The sequence below is a fragment of the Solea solea genome, chromosome 3, assembly GCF_958295425.1.
Source record: "Solea solea chromosome 3, fSolSol10.1, whole genome shotgun sequence".
NCBI classification, from domain to species: domain Eukaryota; kingdom Metazoa; phylum Chordata; class Actinopteri; order Pleuronectiformes; family Soleidae; genus Solea; species Solea solea.
Genome location: NC_081136.1, coordinates 32,961,556 through 32,983,132, shown reverse-complemented (window position 1 = coordinate 32,983,132; position 21,577 = coordinate 32,961,556). Strand labels below are relative to the sequence as shown.

Genomic DNA, 21,577 nt, shown 5'->3' with positions numbered 1-21,577 from the left:
GGCTCAGCCAATGGGAATCCACACCAGCGGTCTTTGCCCAGCCTCCTTTTGACGTGCATCACATGTCCCCGGCGGTGTAGCGCTAGAAAGGAGCCAAGCGCGGCGAGATAGTTGCCTTCTGTGCACTTCCGGGTTTGCCTACATCTACGTCGTAACCCCCCCACAACCATACAGAACTGATGATAGAGACATGAGACTAATGTAATATGTACGAATTAACAGGTGTTTTAGTTCGTACCTGTTGTATTTGTTAATGACTCACGTGCTGATTAGCTCAGTTATTTTCAGAGACGGGGTGGAGATTTACAGATTAAATGTTGAAGAACGTCCAGGATATTTTTAAGGTATTATTAGGCATTTGTGAGTCATTTTTTATCAAACAGACTCATACCTGCGTGTGTGTGTGTGTACTAACAACATGTATTACACTGTATAAATATCCATAACGGTCACCTGGCGTCCATTGGTTCGGGTGGAGGGAACCATCTTGACGCTCGAGACTGGAGGGACTTCGGTCGTGGCTGTGACAGCGCAGTGGGCGGGATCTTACCTCAGATCAGGGGAGAGAGTTCAGTCTTTGGTGAGACTGAGGGTGAGTGAAAGAGGGAACGGGAGCTGGGGTTCGCTTCAGAGAACGGAGTATGTATTTCTTCCTTTTATCTTGTCTTTGTTATCTGTCTCTGTGCCAGTGTGACTGACCGCCGCGACACTAAAGCTGCCCCCGGGTGTTGTAGACGTTGCATTTTACCTCCATGACCCGCTTAAGTCTTCATTTTTTGTCTCCAGTGATCAACGAGGGCCAGCCACTGGTGGGTAGCTGCCTTGGATGGTTAGCTTTATACCAAGCTAACGTCGCTAGCTCACGTTATATCTCAGATAGGCACTGACATTGGGGCGTCTGCGTTTACCAGCGCAGGTAGCCGCTCAGACAGGATGCTGTCAGATTCCCTATGCTTGCGTTTAGCTCACGGAGACCCCTGCATTGCCACGGGCTAAGTTTTCTCACTTGTCAATCTGTTGTGTAAGTAGCATTTGACTATTCCCCTTCTTTGCATCTGGTTAAGCTAACGCTTGGGGGCTAGTTGGCTAACATTCTACGTTAGCCTGGATGGTTGTGTGCTTTTTTTGTGTGTGCTTTTTTTCAAAACGCCGGATTCAACAACACGCCACATTCGCGTGTACATTGACGTATTGACGCTGAAGCTCATGGTTCAGTGTGTATGTGGGGAGGGTGGGGGGGGGGGAGAAAACGTTGTACAGTTGAAAATGTGGACGATAAAGTTGCCGGACACACAAACCTAAACGGTGACACTGGGGTTTTCCCCCCCGGTATGACACTTACCGTTACTCCGTTTTAAATTGGACGCTAGAAAAGATAATTGCAGTACGCTGACGTTAGCAACGGCTCTCGGTGTCGGACGCCGCGCAGTGCGGCTCTTCACGCGGACACCTCGTAGAGCTCCGGAGGTGCGCCCGCGAAGGCACGTTGTCTTTTACTTTTCGCAGCTTAAACATTTAGAAACGTAGTCTAAATGACACCTCCAGTCGGTGCAGTGTCCATTTCTGTTCGTGTTGGTGCTTCGACTGGCACACCAGCCTTTCCGTACCCAACCTCATTCAACCACCAAGGAAGCACCACTTTACACCCCCGTTTCACATGTCACCGCAAGCCGCTGTCAAACTCAAATGTCTTAATAAGAACATTTCACTTTCATCAGTGCGGCTCATCGCTGATTATGTGCACCGTCGTCTTTGCGCAGCCGTGGACCTCATATCTATGTACTTTCCCGTCTAAAGCAATTCGTTTGCGTATGTTACCGTTACACTTTGACGGGCAGCGTCGTACAGTTTTGCATTCGCTCTCACCACCAGCATGTTTCCGGGCTGGTGTGTGGGGGATCAGCATCTGAGCACCTTTTTGGTGCCTAGTTGAAGGGATCACTCCTCATCCAATTAAATAGCACCGGGTTTGCTGCAGCGCCAGCATTAACTGGGTCTCCATCACCATGGTTTTATGCGCATTTTCGATTTGCGCTTGAGGGAGGTGGAAAAGTTGGCATATCTACAAAAGGTAATCAGTGCAATGGAAAGATTCAGCCTATAATGGCAAGGCAGCATTGCACTTCTTAGTGTACAGCCTGTCGAAATGTATTGGGGGAAGAAGAAGAAGAAAGAAGGGTCACAAAAACACGTGACTGAAACGTTACTCCAGCTTTAATTTTCTTGTACACTTGGCCAAAATTGTTGGTACATGGACCGATGAGGATACCACAACATTTACTGAGTTCTAGCGAAAACCAAGTATTACTACAATAATTGATTATTAATGGTTGATTTGGTCATGTGTCAACAGCCAGTGGCGCTTTATAGTTGCGTCATCAACATGCATTCATATCCTTCTTCTGTGGTGACCTGGATTTTGAGGGTTTTTTTGCGCCAATTATTTCCACAATCATTTAATCTGTTGATTATCGATGAATCTTTGATAATGTTGCTTGGTGTTTCCCAATCCTCGAAATAAGGGCGCTTGAAACTGTAAATATATTGATTAATAATCGACTATTCAATTTATTGTTGGAGCTGTGTATTTTCTATTGGATTTTTGCAAATTTGATTAAAATTCACCTTGTATTTTTTATGGAAACCTGAATTTTGTCTTCCTGTGTTTGTATTTAATAACTCGTGATCCCTCCGTGGACTCCAAGTGGAATGACAGTGTTATTCAAATATATTTAAACAAGGAATTAACTTAAGCTGTGTGCCAATTTCTTGTTGAAAGGCGAGGTTGTCTGTAGACATAAATACACAATGTAAGATAATAGCCAAGAACTACTGGTGGAATTCTGAATTAGTTCAATGTGTCTCAATTTTACCATATAAGAAAATTAATCCCTTAGCAATGAGTGATATTTTATTATTGCTGCTTAACTCGGCATATAGAGGTTCAGAGCTAGTTTAATGATTCACTCAAACCATCAGTGACACTGCTGCTGTGTCTGAGCCCTTTGAACTCAGACTGTTGCTGTCACTCAAGAATGACAAAAATATCCTTTCTTATTCCTTCTTGTACTGTGCTTTTCCTTAATGGCTGGCTATTGATAGTGCTGTGTGACATGTCCCAGGGATAGGAGCCAGTAGTTGTTATATAGGTTGTTTATCTCAGAGGCACGATATCTTGACCTCAGTGGCTGTGGTTCTGCTAGATAGCGTCTTCTCTGCTCTTCTTTTACAGACAAACAACCTTTCAAATTTGAAATCCTCTGAGGTGCACCCATACCTTAAATCTAGTCTCTGATCAACATGTGAGACTAGGTTCTATAATTCCCATATATATTTGTAGATTAATAGTCAGTACACTTCACTTTATTTCTGTACTTTCAACAGCTGGGCTTCATGTAATATTTGAAAGTTTTAAGTTCAACGTAAACAAGGTGTTCACTCTCAGCGTGTGTAATTTTCTATCAATGTAAATAGCATCACCCAACGTCACAATATTAAACCCAACATCAACGTGAAGATGCAGAAAATACCTCTTGAATGTTGAATCATTCCATTCACTTCAAACTTAATTACAAAACTGAAAATGTATTTATATTTTATGACCTTTCACAGCCCTCCCGCAGTACACGAAGAGGCCGCGGCCCACACTTTGGGAATTGCTGGACTACATGTTTTGTGTTTTGTCTTACATACTGGGTTCATTGTGTGTGCTAGTTATTTTGTGATTTCTACTAATCTAGCATTTAAGCTTGCTGCTAAAATAAGCGGGCGTCACTGTGTGAAGTGACCCACTATGCGGATCACACTTTTCTTCGAGGCACTTGTCGCTTGTCACGACTGTGCCCAACTCACCACGCTTGAGTCCCCCTCACTGCTGTTTGATATGTCCACTCCTTTCATCGTCATGCGCTGCACTCGAGTCACCAACACAAGTTGAAAAAGTATTTTCAAAAGCAGCTAGTCCACGTTCCCTCAGTTTCTTGTTAAACGGTGTTTAACGTTCATTTAAGACACTTTAGGCCATCGGTCTAAGATGACTTTGAGCCTAGTATAAAATGAAAGCATGGAAAGCTAATTAGTCTGGTTGTGTATTGCGAAGTGAAATTGTTTAAGTTTTATTTACTTATGATGTAGCTTTGCCTATCTTTCTTTTTCTGTGTGGATTGTAAGGCCAAGGTAATTCTAAGCAGACGTTTCATAGAGTTTGAGTAATTCCTTTAAAATTTGTGACTCCATTTAAATTTAGCTTCACAAAGGCAGCTTGAACAACAAAAAACTGATAAACTCTTGTCTTGATGAACTCTGAACGTGCGCACACACACACTCAGCAAAATATCATAAATTAGTCATCCTGACTGCTTGAGGGTCTGACTATACTGCAAGGCACTTTACCATACAATAGTGTTAGTTCTGGTATATATCTTTCTGATTTATATGTAAGAATATCTGTGGCCTTATTTTTTAACTGTAACATCGCTGGATATATAAAATATCAGTATTCTTCTGGACCTAAGAGTTGTTTCAGTGTGTGGAGTTGCTGCAGGCTGTGCTGCACAATATCAATTTTGGCATCATGGTATGCAGTCCTATGCTGGAGTAAACTTCTTCACACACACCCAAACTCTTATCATGTCATGCAGGTTTGGCCAAATACGTGGTTTCTCAGGTCTGGCTTGAACCTCTCTTGGGTAAAGGTTATGTAATGTACATTTATTTTTAAGTCTTTAAAGCATTGTGAATAGTGCACCTAAAGACTTAATTCACTTCTCTGTATTAGTCTTTAATAGCTTTGTGTAAATATTTGTCGATCGCAAATGGCGTTCCCTACCGCAAACTGAGGCAGAGTGTCCTGAAATTGAAACTGTAGCGACAACAAGGTCAGACCGTTGCAGTAAGTGACAGGGACGGCAGGACCTTGGGCCACTGAGCCGCTTTGTAGAATCACATGCAACAAAGATCGCCGAGAGCGTCTCATCTTCAAAGTGGCCTCATTTTTGAATACTTTTCATCCTATAGACATGAAGAACTCAGCTAATGGTGAAATTGGGGCTAAATTAAATCAGCCTTCCTGGTCTTCTTACCTCCTAAATGAGAAATATTCTTTTCAGAGTCACTACTTTGACATGTAGTTGCTTTATTGATATATAATGAGAATGCAGCACGGTGTGATGTCAGTGATAGAATTTGAATCTGATTCAAAACCCCCAAGGCTGAGACGAACCTAATTCATAGGTGGACGTTCAATTGGATGACGGCATAATCTCTCAGTCAGTGTTTGAAATGCCTGATGAGCAAATGAGTAAATGATTACACTATATGACCCCTCACCATTTGCACACACATCTTCACATGGATTACGAGTTGTAACGATGTGTTGTGTTGCATTGCTGAGGTTTGGAAAATGTCAAAGTAATTAATAGAAGCCTGACTTTTCTTGTAAACCTCTCCTTTTTAACTCCAGTATTTTTATTGAATGCAAGCCGCACATTTTAGGGACCTCGGTGTCTTTCACCAGAGCATGTAGCAATTGAATGAGTTTGTTTAAATAAATGTTTGTATGAGTCAGTTTCATGAGCAAACATAATTATAAGCACTTGGCAACAGTTTACTGTTTATTCCTTCCCGAGGCATTTAAATGGCTCTATACTGCAGATATTTGGAAACTTTATTTAGTCGTGGAGATTATCTGACTTGACATGTTGTGTTATCTTCACTGATAAAAATCCATTGATATTACTTCAAGTGTCGGAAAATATGGAGCATTGCACTCATTAAACAGTGGAAGTACAAAGCTTAATCCAGATCTGTAGGGTTACATAAAAAACACATACAAACATTAGTTTAAATTTCCAATTGTTCAAATTAATGAAACATTTAATTATAAATTTGTATGAAAGAAAAACTGGTAATATCTATAGTCTATATGTCAAGTAAACAGCTGATTCTTAGTGAATTGCCAAACCTTAATTCAGTTCTGATAGCTTTATTTTCAGTTTAGAGATCATCTCGTGTTCCTCATACGTGAAGTAAGAAGAGCTGAAGAGGAAAAGTGTGTTGACGCCGTCACCTCTGACTGTGCGTTCTTATGATCTGGCATCCTGACAGCATTTGAGGTTCCAGTCTGTGGGGGTGAAGAAACGCCCTCAGCTACAAGCCATGCGGCATCACAAGGAGGGCTGGGTGTCTCTGCTTTGTACCCTCCACATTTACATGGCCTGACCCAGTTCAGCAGTGGTTAGCAGTGGGGGGAGGGGCAGTCTGGGTAAGCTAAAAATACCAACCGGCGCATTAGGTAGCTCCATTGCAGAGGGATCCCTAGAATTGCTATCCTCGACTTGCATCGGGTTTTTTGGCACATTGAGGTGTCCAAACTGCCAGAGGGTTTCCTTAGTATGGAAACAAAGACATGAGCGTGTTTCTGAGATGGCCACCTCTGTTGTCCTCTCTACTTTTTCCACTTGCCTCATCCCCTCTGGGTGGTGTGAGTCTAATGTGTGATCACAGCCTTAAATAGCTTAGGTATAGAAGAGACTTACGACCTTTCGTCTCCGGTCCTCGAGTAAAACGGCACATATTTATGCTGAGCTGTGTTTTTGCAGTGGTTGCCTACAAAGGGTTAACCTTAGCCCCCTGTCATTCAACCATACGATGCCAGCTGTTGGCTTGGAGATCCAATCACAATGATTTTCCACTGTTGTGACATGTGACCTGCTCCGCAACCTGAAACTGTCGCAGCACAGAAAATGTTGGCACTTCCCACAGCCTGGCGTTGCCGCTTGTGGGGCTAGGGAGTGTGAATGCGGGAGAGGACTCATAGAGTAAGACATGAAAACAGGGAAATGGAGAAGGCACAGAATTACAGTCATCACCCACAAGCTGCTGCACATGTGCACTGCCCATGTGGTACAAGTGAAATATTACTTCTTATTTAGGTGAAGTCATTTGGGCTTCATTCACATGTTCAAAAAGCAATGGGATTTTGCAAGGTGCAATATGAAATTCACTTGTACATGGATGAGCCGTGCAGCTAGAGACTAAGTCCCCGGGTGTTACCAAGAATGAGTGGGGAAAAAAGCTTGGTTTCAGAAACAGCTGCAGTTAGTTGTTACCTTTCTTTCTCCTGTGTGAGGTGGAGCTTGCATAGCAGTCTACGGATCTTGGGCAACAGAGAGTTAGCTCAGTGTTCCCGAGCTCTGTCTAAAAATAGTCCTTTTCACTTTTCCCTGGAAGTCAAATTTGTGGTTTGAGGTGGTGTCATTTGACGGCATTATGCAGGACGACATTGTACATGTTGTCATTTAAACTCGGACATTAGAAATGGACATTTCAGCACGTGCCATGGACCCTAAACTCTGTGGTCAGTACAATTTGTGCAAAGTAGAGTGTTGTTCTCCCCCCTCTCAAAATAGTGACTTATGCGATCTCTTCCACCATAGCCATGTACCCGGCCCTGCAATTATACTATGTAATAAATAATAAATTCTGTCCCGTTTTCCACAGCAGATGGCTCCAAATAGAATCTCAACATGTGACAGAATAGTTTCCAAGAATCTCAATGGAATAAGCTGCAAGCTTTCATTTGTGCAGTGAGCAATAATAAACGCTACATTTTCTCTCCTTCCGCATCTGCGTCCCAGTTTGACACGCCGGCATATTCTGAGATTTGGATTTGTGCGTTTGAAGTCCTCTTTGATATAAAGAAGCATGAATGGCAGCCTCTGATCTCTCCTCTTATAGCCAGATATTCAGAAGTAAGTACAAAAGCAGGGGGATAACTGCATCATTTTTCCAGACGGGGGAGAACATCCCTGTGTGTCTGAATATTTTTTTTTATGTTTCAGATGGCTAAATTCAAGTCTCCTTCTACGCAGAGTATATGCTGTCATAGCTTTCTGCCTCAAAGTACAGTGTAGTGTTTCACAAATTGTTTCGGACGACTAATCATGCTCATCTTGTCGAATGTTCACATAAATCCAATCCGACATGAATGGATCAGCCTCATTGTGTTAGGTTGATTAAAGCTGAATGGACGGCAACCTCTTATTTGAATAGACTCCCCCATGTAGAACACCATGGCGCTCCCTGATGCCACAGATAGTCTTAATTGGATTAAGTGGAAGGCTTTTCCTAAGGTAATCAGTCAGTTGTTGCTTGGTCACTACGTTACCCCACCAGTTACACTGTAGAAAGGCTTGCAGCTTCTTCTTTTTTTCCTGCCTTCGGTAGAGGTTTCTTTTAAACAACCCCTCTTATGTTTACATGTATGATAGGATGGGGTACTTATGCAACATTCTGTTTACAATAGTTGTAATTTTCCACTTAGTGGTGTCTTCCGTAAATATGAATATAGTCTGTGGGGGGTACAGTAGCTGTTTTATTATTATTATTATTATTATTATTATTATTATTATTTATAATAATAACGGTAATAATAATAAGCGAAAATCTAAGACATATTAATGTTTTAAGATAAAGGCAAGGTGGAAATAAAAACAATAGTATAATATCAAAATAATATTAGAGTTAGACCGATTAATTAGTAAATATTTCATAATATATCATCGGCACTGCCCAATTGTTATAAAAAAAATGAATGTTGTAACTTCTTTACAAACACATGAAACACACACACACACCCCGTTTTATGTATTTAATTACTAATTTATTAAAAAAATGTTAATTGAAAATACTGTATATACGTGTGGTGCAGTGTAGACGTCCAGTATAGATTGGTGACTGAATTCAAGTAAATATTTGTCAACATCAAACAGTCCCATTTGATTTGTTTTTCTGTGTCTGCTTCAGTATTAACTACAGCACCAAATACTCGTATTGTCTGTCCATTGACACAGACATGCCTTTCTGCTCTCACAATGGGTCACTGAATAGTTGGTTGCATGGTAGGCTTGAGCGCATTATCTCCGATGTTGATGTTGGACATCACAGTGTGGAGTCAGCAGTGTGATGCCACTTCCCTCTCCCAGTTACACACACGCAATAATTTAATTGTCTGTGCTATCATGTAAAATATATACTTTCTTCCTTTGCTCCTTTTCAGTACCAGGGACAGCACGGCTGCTACCTTAACAGACTAATTGCCCTAAAATTACACTGGCAAAGTAGTTCTCTGACACACCAAACCAGCAGAATTGTGTCTTGTGGTTTACTGGAGGTTCAGCTGTTTATTTGCTGTTGAGTAGTTTACCGATGACTGGCCACCAAACACATTTTAGTCAGCATTATAGCTCGTATGTCCTGATGTGCGTTAAGAAGGTTTAACATGCATCCTTCAGCCAGTTAGAGAGCACTCGCCAAACATGGTCAGTTCAAAAAATAAGGAGTTACTAATGGAAACTCCTCGGGTCTGAGACAGCTGCTCGAAGATTTGAGTATGTTGTAACAGTAGAGGAACATTGTAGAGGTGAGAAGTTAAACAATTAAAATTTCAATGCAGGAAAATGCCTGGGAGCAGCTCAGGGCAGACTGATTACTGAGAGCTAATGCCCCATTCTACTCCCATACTCGACGGGGAAGCAGGAGTGCACAGTAACACACGTGATTGGTCCAGAAAAGAAATTAATATTATAGATACTTTTGCACAGTAAAAACTCAGCGTAATTGAGGAAAATAATTAACAGTCGAGTTCTTTTTTGGTCTGGTTTTTGATATTAGCAGAAAAAGCTTCTTCTTTCTGTTTGAGGAAACAGAAACCCCCACCCTTTATAACTCTTGATTTTGCCTTCCACACAAATGGAGCACAATAAAATGGCATTTGCTATGGATTAATTGTGAAAATATATAACTATTTGTCCAGATCCACAGAAAATATCGCATGGGGGTTTTGTATCTTGCCCAAACACAAGTCGTTCAATGTTGCTACGGTACAAGAGCTGTGTCACTCAAGGTAACCCTTGTGTATGTTTTGCTCTTTTTCAGATCTTCATGCATGGTGATTTCCGGCTCTGCGGGTGATCCTCAGTCACCATGAAAGACTAGGAAAAGGAACTCGGCTCTCCAAGGGAAATGGCTTGTCTTGTAATATCCCTGCCCTACTACCTGGCATATGACTCCAGCTGCCTCTGAAGGGCCTGTCAGCTGTTTATGGGAACTACCACTTGGTTCACACTCTTGAGGATTTAAGTTTTTCCTGGACCCCTCCTCTCCTCCCCCGATTTTTACCCCCACGCTATTGAGCCAAAGCATCAACGCTTTGCAATAGAGTGGGGAGCTGCTGAGACAATGGCAAACAACTCGTACAGTGGGGTTAAGAACTCCATCGTGGAGGCCAACCATGATGGAGAGTTTGGCTGCACGCTCAAAGACCTGCGCTCTCTTATGGAACTGAGAGGCGCAGAGGCGCTTAACAAAATTGGGGAATCTTTTGGGGATACTCAAGGACTCTGCAGCCGATTAAAATCGTCACCTATAGATGGTAGAGTAACATTCTCATTACACTGATGATGATTGTTGTTTTAACTCAATCTAATACAGGATTTTTGCCATTAGCAAGTGCTTGTTGGAATGCTAATTTGGTGTACACATAGTTCAGGAGGCATGTCATTGGCCATATCGGGCACATTGTGGACACCTTGACATCACTTCCTTGGAAAGCTCATATGCCAGACAGGTGGTGGGGCAGGCCGGTTCTGACCTGGGCCAGTCCTGCTCTATTTCAAGGCCTATGTGGAAATGCCCCCCACCCACCCCACCCCACACCACACACACACACACACTCTCTCTTCCTTTTCACCTCTGTGTGTCTGCATGCATATCTGTGTGTCCCCGGTGTGCAGGCCTCAGACAGAGCAGCTGTCTGAGGCCTGGCCAGAGAAGCAGGTTTGTGCTATGGCGTTGGGCGGTTCAATGTCTCACATGTGGCAGACAAAACCAAAGTGTTTCGCTACAAGGGCAGGACCACGGTGATAGCTGTTGAAAAATAAAAATCCACTACAACCAAGCACTGTTCATAGAAGTGCAGAAATAAATCAAAAATCCTACAACTTGTATAAAAGCTGACTGTGTTTAGCGGTTTAAAAAGACAATTGATAAAACTGGGGCAGTGGTGAATGGCAGTACCTCTCACTTTTTTTTCCTCTTTCTCTCTCTCTGTCTGTCTCGATAGACAGTTTGCCTAATCACTAGTGTAACCTTGACTGAACTCTTATGGGAGGGGATTTGCAGTTTGATCCCAGATTAAAATGGCACCACATATTCATTGCAGTAGCATCAGTCTCCTGTATGAATTGTCCTAAAGCAAAAAAAAAAAAAGAATGATCTAAATGCTATAGCAAAAAAACTCATCTCTCATTTAACTATCACTAATGCACCGTCTTATGACCTTTGAAATCAAGTTCGGTTGACACCACACAGTCTCTTATCTTCTTTCATTCTGTTTTTACAGACTAGAAGTTCATTTTTGTGAGTTTGGTGGCTGTGAACTTACTTAAAAATGGAGCAGTAATCTTAAACGTCTGTCAGTGTTTAGCACGCGTTCTATGTTTTAAATAGGATTTTTGTTTTATATCTGCACTTGTACGCAACAGCACTGAATACTTAGATTTTAATTTTTCATTACTGTAGATGTTGGCCCACATATAGTAAAAGATTATGCCGTAAATTCGGTTATCCTGAGGAGGCCAATGCGGAAGTGAAAATACATTGAAAATGGATTAATTTCGTCTTGTTGAACAGAAGCCTGGTTGCTTGCATCACGACTCTGGATGCTTCAGAACAGGCAGCCTCTGCATTTGTCACTGGCTTGTGCAATTTAAGCGGTCATTTAAGATTACAGGAGTTTCACATTTGACATGGATTTCTGATAAATGGGTTGGTCACTTCTCAAAGTTTGTAAGCAAAAACCTTTGTTAATCCTCCACGTTTCCAAGACGTTTTACTCAATCTGTGTTGCAGCTGTGCATTAATGCTCCTCTCTACTTTTTAAATTTGCTCAAATCTAACACTCAAGCACGTTTGATATCAACACTGCTGCATTTTCCATGTTGCAACATAAGGGTGGATATCTCTTTTATCTCATAAAGGTCTTATTTCATTTAGGTTCAAATAGATTTTTGGTAATTAACACACCAGTGGTAGCTGGTTAATCATGCTCCCTGAACAATTGGCTTTCTTAACACTGACAATGAGCTCTACTAAAAGCTTATTCAAACGTTACATTTGTCTGTTTGACAGATGCAAACCATTAACCCCAATAGCAGTTGCTGCAGTGTAATGAAATAACAGCTGAAGCCTGAAGGGCATTAATCACAGACGGAGCACAGACCAAAACTAATAGTTGAGACTGTGTTGATTTTGATTTTTACACGTGTCCTCCAGGTTGTGTTAGCATGCTGCACTTGTCATACACGACCACCACATTTCCATCGAGGTGAGGATTGCTCTCCCGTGTTCACCAATACCTGAGGGTTCTAGCTGTTGGTCGGTTGGTGTTTTGTTCTTTTTTGTCATTATTCACTTCATTTCCTCCGTCTCTGTGCATTCTCAAAGTTTACTCTGTTGCCAGAGTTGGAGGTTTGCCTCACTCAACTTCCATTTTTATTGGGAAACATTATTCACATTATGGAAATAAAAGGTTACTCATGTTTGTGGCTATTCCTGGAGGAGTTGAGGACATAGCACCGGTGATGTCGTCAGTTTGGCTTCGATTTTTTTTACTTTTATGGGGAATAACGTGTGGGAATTTTCAGCCTTTGCTAGTCAGGGAGGATACGTTGAAGAGGGCAGCGTTGGAAGTTAAGGATTTATGTGTTTTTGGTCAGGCCTTTGCACATAAGACGTGGTTAGAGCAATATTGCTGCTTTTTATTTTTTGGGCGAAGGTCAATTTGTTGGACCATTTTGCTTCCGACCTGCACATGTATTCATACGCATCGGAATGCATATTTTTTGACGGCGTGACATAAAGTGATCAAATGAACAAATGTGCTTCGCTGGAACTTCTTGAAGTTTGTCCTGAGGCAGTGAATTGGTAAAGTTTAATCTCCTGAACAACTGGTTCTCTCCTTTCTTCTTAAGTGTTGTTGTTGACTGTAGTCGGGTATTATTACATGTATCATCATCATTAGACGTTAGACACCAGCTCCACTTGTTTTCTTTCCATAAAGCGATTCTTTTTTGTGCTCTAAATAATTAATTTGCTTGGGATGCATCAAAATTCTCCCCTGAATAACTCCTAATTTCATACCATTTATTTGCGTCATAGTTAATCACCGTGTAAAAGTCTTTTGGGTGGCAGACAGAGGAGTTATTAATGGTTTGTGCTGCTGTGTGAGGTTTTTCCAGATTTTTTTTGTTATCTTGCTTGAAGATTCAGGACACATGAGCTTCTTCTGCATCACTTGTGATTGTGCTTTTTGTGTCAGCTACAATATAAAATAGCTTGTCGTCCCATCCTTTTATTTTCTCTGCATTAAATATCACATCTCAGGGTCATAGTATATCGTATTGTTGTCGAAATTGTACCCCGGTGTCTATTGGGGTGTGGAATTGCTTTCTTTTGCACATCCATATCGGTTGATATTCAAATTTCATGTGCGACGTGAGCATCAGTAGGAGGGGTGGGGACAAGTCACTGCCATTTGTAACAGTAGGAAAAAGTAATGCTGTAGCATCAATATTCTCTGCTCCTTCTCATGCTGCAGCGTTTCTCCACTCCCTATGGGATCCCACGGTTCCTCTCCATAATGAGATTTATCAAATAGGAAGGCCACTCCGCATCAATATTATCGACAGTGTTCCCCCAGCCCCCCCATCACAATTATTCCCCTGTTGATTTCTATTTTGGTGGAGTCAAATATTTGGGTTCCAGCCTATTGATTGGATTTGCTGGGGGGCTGAGAGGCTTCCGCAATTGGACTGCAGTTCAAGAGCTGACAGGCTGTGTGTGTGTGAGTCAGTCCAGACTCCACAATTCCTTGTTCATCCGGAAGGTTCAGACTCTTAAATGAAAGTGAATTCCGTGCGACTTAAGGGGCTGGAGCTGCTTGTCTTCATGTCTGGATTCAGAATGATGTGCTTAGATAAGCTTTTGCCAGTGAGTGAATGCTCGTGGCCAGATTCGGCGTTGGTTATGGAGCTAGTTTGTCTCATGCTTTTCCCCCCTTTTTATTTTAAGTTATTCAAGGTGGGAACAGATAATCTATGGCTGTTTTTGTAGATTGTAGCACGTCAGTCTCAGAGTTACTTTGAATAATTATTGGTTAATGGGACTCTAGTACAACACATGTAGACCCTTGCTGGTGATAATAGTTTCATCAACATACTGTGATCAAAGTACATAAAAGTACAAATTAAATTCTATTTCTTTGGAAGTAGAACAATCATATGTAGTAATTCTAAGGAAATGTTAGTGCCGTTCCATTCATTAAACAAAGCCCAAAAGATCATTAATCCAAAATTTGCTTGATGTGCAGCAACACCCAAAAATACCCTTATTACTTAAAAGAAGCCTTGGGGAGGAAGCGTGAGCACTTTTCGGGTAATTTTCAGCACAGCACTTTTACAACATTTCAGAAATGGTGAAAAACTTCTTTTTTTGGGGACAGAAAAAAGCATTTGAGTCATTAGATAAATATGTATGGGTACTTTCCCCAGTGGGAATTTTGATGATTGTATAGTGGGTCATGTATTCTAGCGTGAATTTTGGAAAGAGTGACGGCCCTTTTGTCGGGTTATTCTCTCAGCCGTCTTAATGTTTGTCTTAATTCTATTTTTTGAATGTTTTAAAAAGGACAGTATTACATTTTTGAATGTAATAATGTAAGAGAAGGGAAAAAAGAGTAGACCTCAACACTTAACTGTCCATTTCTAGTAACTGTTAGGTCCAGTCCAGGATTCCAGATGAGGTCACAAAGACCCCGAGTGTGTAAAGCATATACCTCCAGTAAAAGTCAGGCACCTTCCTTTCTTTGTGTTACTGTGTTCCTGAAATGGACACATATCTTTGAATTCCCATTTCTGTAAAATGGCTCTCTAAAAGGATCTGCTCCATCGTGATGGGCGGTGTGTCGTCGTCACTTCCCCTGTTTCTTCGGACGGACAGTTCCAGAGGGAAGTCTTACCTCAACCCTTCACAAGTGGCTTAAATGAGGGGTCACCCAGGGACAGGCAGTCAAATTAAATGGTTAATGATTAGCTTTTTGGCTCGAGACGCACTCTGGGTGCTAAAATGATGCGAGGGGGCCCAAGGCCAGGCCTATTTTCTCTTTTGTGTGGCAGCGGAGGGACGACGTGTTGATCGTCCTGTGTTGCTGTGTTTTTATTGCTCCAATGCAAAGGGAAAATGTGCCGTTAGATTGAACGGGGGTATTAGCTGTCAGCATGTTTTCATTAAACGGCGTAGAGAATTAAAGCAGACGGTGAGAGACGGCCAGCGAGCAGCAACAGGCACTTAAACCCTGTGCCCTTTTTAATGTCCCGTGCTGGTGAGTCATCGTTGTCACTCTCGTCGGCGTGAGTTTGTAATAATAATCCACCGTGTAACTGGTGACACAGGATTGATGACTGGTATTTGTTTAAAGTGAGAAATGGGTACAAATGCAGGAGAGGAAACTAATATAGGCTGTGTTTCAGTGGCACACGACGTGCTCCACTCTGCTCATACGTTTTCTCATTTTAACAATGGATCGACGTAACTCATTCAGGACCAACGAGTATTTGCATTCGCATTGATAGGATTTTTAATTATGGCGACTGCATTGTTAAAGTGTGTGTTCAGTGAGAAGCAGGAGAGATAAATCAGTTTGGCTACAGATTAATTGCTCGTTTTATTAAACTAAAGTGTGATAATATTTACAGCTCAAGGGAGCACAGAATAATTAATGAGCAAATTACTCCTGTTGTATATTTATTAGAACTGCGATGAACCGAAAGGAATTGATTGAATCTTTTTTTCCACATTTTGATTGGAGGTGTATGATCACTTTTACAGTCACATGCACGCACTGTGTTTGCATAACTCACTTCTGATCATAAAGAAGATAAACAAGTGATCTATCAATAAAAACTATAGGTTGTTATTGAGAATAACATCAGAGAGATTAACTAAACAAAAATGGTTTTAAATGCACTGCTCTCTTCTATGTAATGCCCTATTTAATATTTTTGCACAGCGGTAGATACTGGCACTTTTCAGTGAGGGGCGTGAATGAGGGCTGCAACACTTAATGACTTAGTCATTTACTGAGTTAATCACCAGCTATCTAGATAAAAAAAAGCAATGTTCTGAGACTGCAGCTTCTTAAATGCAAATATCTTCTGGGGTTTTGTGCCTCTGTGTGTAAAATTTGTATCTTAGTCATTTTGAAAAAACAAAATAGTCAGTAGATTAAAGAATTATGAAAATATGTAGTAGTTAGTATAATCAGAACACTGAGGGTATGTGTTAATATTTATCTTTTGAGATGACTAGAAATGCTGTACTGTATTTGGCTGTTAGTCAGTGTCCGTCCGTCCATACACTGACTCGCTCGCTGTAAAGATGCAGCAGTTCCCGCTAGTGCCCGCCTCCCTTTCACCATCAGTAGCTTTATTCTAATTTCGCCTCAGTCCCTTACACCCTCACACTCACCCCCGACCCTCACCCTCCCTCCCCCATCCGTCTGTCAGTAGCAGTTTCACACAGTCACTCTTCCCTTGCCCCTAATTCTGCTCCACCTCCACCACACACACAGCTCCATCCAGGCTGCACAGCCACCCACGCACAGTCAGTCAGTCAGTCAGTCAGTCAGCCAGCATGAATAGAGCTGAAAAACTGTCATGCATCATCAAACGTGCGAAGGGCCTTTTCAATATATGACTCTGTGCCTTGAATGTGGAGACATTTGAATGGGTTTGCTGCAGAAATACACTGTGTTCACGTGGATGAATGGCTCTCTGGCTAACCCAGACACGCAGCAGTGTGTATGTGTAAAAGAGGTGACTCTGTGGCAGGATTATGGCATGCGAGTGTACAGCTGCCTCGTCCTCTGCGGTCATTCGCGGCCTTTGTATTTAAACAAGGCAGTTTCACGTGGATTAGCGTTGACCTCTGTCCTCGCATTCTCTGACGCCGGCGTACCTGAATGAAGAGGTGAGCATGTTTGACATGCCTGCACGAGGTGCACCATTGTCGTCCGGCGTTGTCCTGTCAAAAATGTGGATCCTGTGCACGTTGCTGTGGTTTTGGTGCCCCGGTGACGAGCTGACCTTTTAGTTTGTTGTTTTTTTTGGACAAAATCTGTGAGCTAAATGTGAACTGTCATTTTCGTGACATTGGGGGCGAAAAAAATATTCTGCAAGTCCGACTAAAACGAAACGAAAACGTGTTAACACGCCCAGGGAGAATATCGCCACCTAGTGCGGCAGAGGTGGACACACCTTTTGTTATTAAATCAACTCCCTTCTGTAGTGTTTGTGTAAAGGGACGACAGCATGTGAACGGCGTAGGCGAGCTTTACTCTGCATGGAGTGCTGAGTGCTGCATTTATCTGCGCTCAGCACATTAGAACATTTTTATAATGCTCCAGTGCTGAGGCAGAGACATTATGTCTTTGTTCTGCTCGTCCGTCTGTATGTGCCATTCTTTTGAATGAAGTATCTCAAAATGTCTTCAGGGAATCTGCATTCTGAAACCTCACAAACTCTTCTTTGCCTTTTATAAATGCATCGTCTTAAGAGTGATTCAAGAGAATCCTTTTATATTTGATTCAAGAGAATCCTTTTATATTTGATAAGTAAGTGTTCACTCACATAGCGACTCTGAGTCTTCGTGTAACTCCAGAATAATGGAGGCATCCAACTGCTGGGTGCCAATTCTAGTTATTTGCAATTTAAGTTTTAATTTGACATGAATATTTTAAAAAAATCTGACTCTAACCCTCCCTCTGTTTTTCTCTCCCCAGGTCTAAGTGGGCAGCCTGCAGACATCGAGAAGCGGAAAACAGTGTTTGGGCAGAATTTTATACCACCCAAAAAGCCCAAAACCTTCTTACAATTAGTGTGGGAGGCACTACAGGATGTCACACTGATTATCCTAGAAGTGGCAGCCATAGTTTCACTAGGCCTTTCTTTTTATAAACCTCCAGATGCCAAAAGAGAAAGTAAGCACATCATTAAAACTCTACTGTCTATACTGTTCTTTTTCTCTTTTATTGCTCCATGCTACCGCTAGTCTTTTTCGTCCCATTTATTTGGTGATTGGATGATGTGATAAACTTAAATTGACAGTTTTATTGGAGCCTCTTGGATTGAGATGTGCCCCTTGTTCCCTCCGCAGACTGTGGAAGGGCCGCTGGAGGTGTAGAGGATGAAAATGAAGCAGAGGCAGGTTGGATCGAGGGTGCTGCGATTCTTCTCTCGGTAATCTGTGTGGTGCTGGTGACGGCGTTCAACGACTGGAGTAAAGAGAAACAGTTTAGGGGCCTCCAGAGCCGCATTGAGCAAGAGCAGAAATTCACTGTCGTACGCGGCGGACAAGTCATCCAGATTCCTGTGGCTGAGATCGTGGTCGGCGACATTGCACAAGTAAAATATGGTAAGAAGTCATTTAATGAAACGTTTCGCAGATGGATAAAGATTAAAACTGTCATGTAAGAGCAGACGAATATGCAATGTGCACGTTTTTCATTCTCCGTGTGTTTCAGGTGATCTTTTGCCTGCTGACGGAGTTTTACTCCAAGGCAACGACCTGAAGATTGATGAGAGCTCGCTCACGGGAGAGTCGGACCACGTCAAGAAAACGCACGAGAAAGATCCAATGCTGTTATCAGGTAACATTTAGACTTCACTTTTATTTCAATTCCCAAAGGTTAATCACCTTGGCTGGTTGTTCTAGGGTGTTAGAAAAGCATAATAGTAATGGTGCATGTAAGTGTTTGTGTGTTTACTCTGCTTCTCCAGTGCTTTTTTTGTTTTCCCCCGAGCCCCGGCTGTGTCGCTTCTGCCATCACTCTCACTAATGAAAGCCACCGTTAATTAACAAAAGCCCAGGCAAACTTTCAAATACCATTTTTCTTTTCAATCGGACACCATTTTAAATGTCATTTTATTCTTGACTTGTACTTGTTTTCGTTGTCTGTTCCCTGTACGCCGGCCAAATTTGTTTTGTTTTTTTGTCTTGACAACAACAGAGGGCTGTAGATATCATCGTCCATTTGCGCTTTCGTTTAATTCACCCAGACTGACAATTGGCTTTTGATTAAAGGCTATAAAATTTGATCAAAAGGCTGGAGGGTATTTGCATCACTGTCGCTTTGTCTTTTCTCTTGCAAATGTGCCATTCCTTTTGTATTTATTCCCTTCATTTGAAAACTTGCATTCATTTTTCCTGCCTTTGTGTTGCCTAACGTGCCATTTGAAAGTCTAGTCTAAACCACTGTCTCTGTATTCAAAGGAAACGAGCCTAATGTTTAGTCAAAGCTGCAAATAAGTTAGCAATGTACAGTTTATTTGCTGGAGTAATAAACAGAAACCGGGTACATGAACTGTAATCTTGGAAACATCACATGTGTGATTTAGTCTGATTCTGTGCTTGGCCTCTCCCTCCATTTTCTTATTGACTCACAGTTTTTCCCTTTTTCTGTCAAAAGGCACTCATGTAATGGAAGGCTCAGGGAAAATGGTGGTCACCGCTGTGGGTGTCAACTCTCAAACTGGAATTATCTTCACTTTACTTGGGAGTGCCGAGGACGATGACGAAGATGAGGAGGAAAAGAAAAAGGAGAAGGAGGAGAAGAAGAAACAGAGAAAAAGTTAGTACTGACCCACTTATTTCTGTGTGTATTGATCTGTCATCATACATCATTTTAACAGGTTTCTCTGTACCAGTTACATGAGATTTTCACCAGTTTTGGCTGCAGTTAATGATCGTTTCCTTGACCACTAACCTGCACTACATTTGCTTGGTTCTTTATTCATTCTATAAAACAACGTACAGTATATAATGGTGTGCATAGTTTCCTCTTTATCGAATGAAGTCAAACACTTCAAAGAATGAATGAACTGTAAATCATCAAGTCCTCACATTTGAAAAGGTGAAACCAAAAATGTGTTTTTTGTTTTTTTTTCTGGCTATTAAAATGAGCGCTTAAAATAAATCAATTGACTAAAAGCTGTTGTGATCCGTTGTACCAATATAGATTTTCATTCACCCTACCTTCCTTTTGAATCTAAGCAAATTATCCTAATGATATACAATGACATGCACACATAATTATACTTGATAGAACCTAATAATTATTAACTCTCATTTCATGGTGTATTTCTCCACAGACAAAAAGCAGGATGGATCTGTAGAAAATCGTAAGAAGGGTAAGTTGCTACCAAACACAGACTAATATACACTATCTATGTTACCTTTGCGCCTTCGCCTTTAGGAGAAATCCTCAGTCGCTTAATAATTGTTTCTTTTTTGTGTTTGGTATGTAATGAGGGGTTGCATATTTCGCCGTGACCCTGTGTCGGTGTATTTTTGGTACAGGATGTTCCTGCCTGTCCATTGTACCGTCCGACCCTCCCTTCTGTCTCACTCTCTCCTCCTTTGCCGTCCTTGCTTGACACATTGCGCTTTGAGCAGCAGGTGCTACTGAATCCAGTTATAGCGATTAGTGATGAGGAGATTAAAGCCATGCAACAATTCTGGAGCCCTAACATCTGCTTTACCCACCCATCTCTCCTTGTCTGACTCTCCCTTGGCCCCCATAGTTTAATTTGCATTGATGTCCCACTCTAGACTATTCCGAGTCGAACCATAACGCCTGCACTGGTGCAATTTTAGACTGACAAAGATGATAATGAGGCTGTTTAGGGGTAAATCAACCAGCTAGCCGGGCTTGTAGTCCTCCTGGGACACCATGATCGGCGGCGCTTGGGTCTGTGACCACAACCCCTGGCGCTAGTCCCTGGTGCACAGATTCACTCTGCCTGCCAGGAATCAACAGTAATCCTTTAGACTGAGATTACACAGGCCATGTAAGTGCAGAACAAGCCGCAGTCCACAGCTGCTGCAGTAGCCCAGCGGTGAAGCCCCTCCTCTTCCCCTGCCACATACATTCACACACACACACACAGTGCCACGCCACTGTCTGTACCGCAGTAAATAAAGACGAACGGATTGACAAATTGGACACAAAAAGAGCCACGGCTGGAGATGCACAACACGGCCTACATAATGAATTGTTGATGTTTTGGTGTTTTTTTTTAAATGGCAAAAGTTAGCTGAGAAATGGGAACGATGTCAGATTTCCTGTCGTGTCAGTGCACACAGAAGTAATAATTTTATCACAGTGAGTGACACGACAGAGCGGGCCTCTTCTGGCTGCTTCCCCTCCTTCCTTTGCCATTAGAGGCTTTGCGTCTCCAAGGTTACCTGGTTGGATGTGGGTTTGGGATTCCTGTCAGTTCTGCAGGCGAGGGGGGGAGGGAGGAGGACGATGGGCTCTGAGGGTTTGTTGAGGAGGAGATGAAACTGATTTATGGGAATTTAAATGGCAACTAACGCTGCGGTTGCTGTCGAAGAAAGGAGCGATTCGTGAGACAGATCAAACGGCCACTCACTAGTTAACCTGTTCTTTAAGTCTCTATAG

General features: G+C 42.0%; 1 protein-coding gene across 5 annotated transcripts in view; it reads left to right on the top strand.

Moving 5' to 3' along the window:
• Positions 1-557: 557 nt before the first annotated feature.
• atp2b1a (ATPase plasma membrane Ca2+ transporting 1a) overlaps positions 558-21,577 on the top strand; it is a 34,698-nt gene continuing 13,678 nt past the window's right edge. For 2 of the 5 annotated variants that reach the window (XM_058623991.1, XM_058623993.1), the window contains exons 1-7: positions 559-639; positions 9,937-10,432; positions 17,897-18,094; positions 18,271-18,528; positions 18,638-18,763; positions 19,583-19,744; positions 20,265-20,303. In XM_058623991.1, coding sequence (XP_058479974.1) covers positions 10,240-10,432; positions 17,897-18,094; positions 18,271-18,528; positions 18,638-18,763; positions 19,583-19,744; positions 20,265-20,303 — 976 coding nt within the window. In that variant the 5' untranslated portion in view covers positions 559-639; positions 9,937-10,239. Of the gene's footprint in view, positions 640-710; positions 810-1,003; positions 1,022-9,936; positions 10,433-17,896; positions 18,095-18,270; positions 18,529-18,637; positions 18,764-19,582; positions 19,745-20,264; positions 20,304-21,577 lie in introns of those variants that run through there. The other 3 variants (XM_058623988.1, XM_058623989.1, XM_058623990.1) reach the window with 3 other exon arrangements.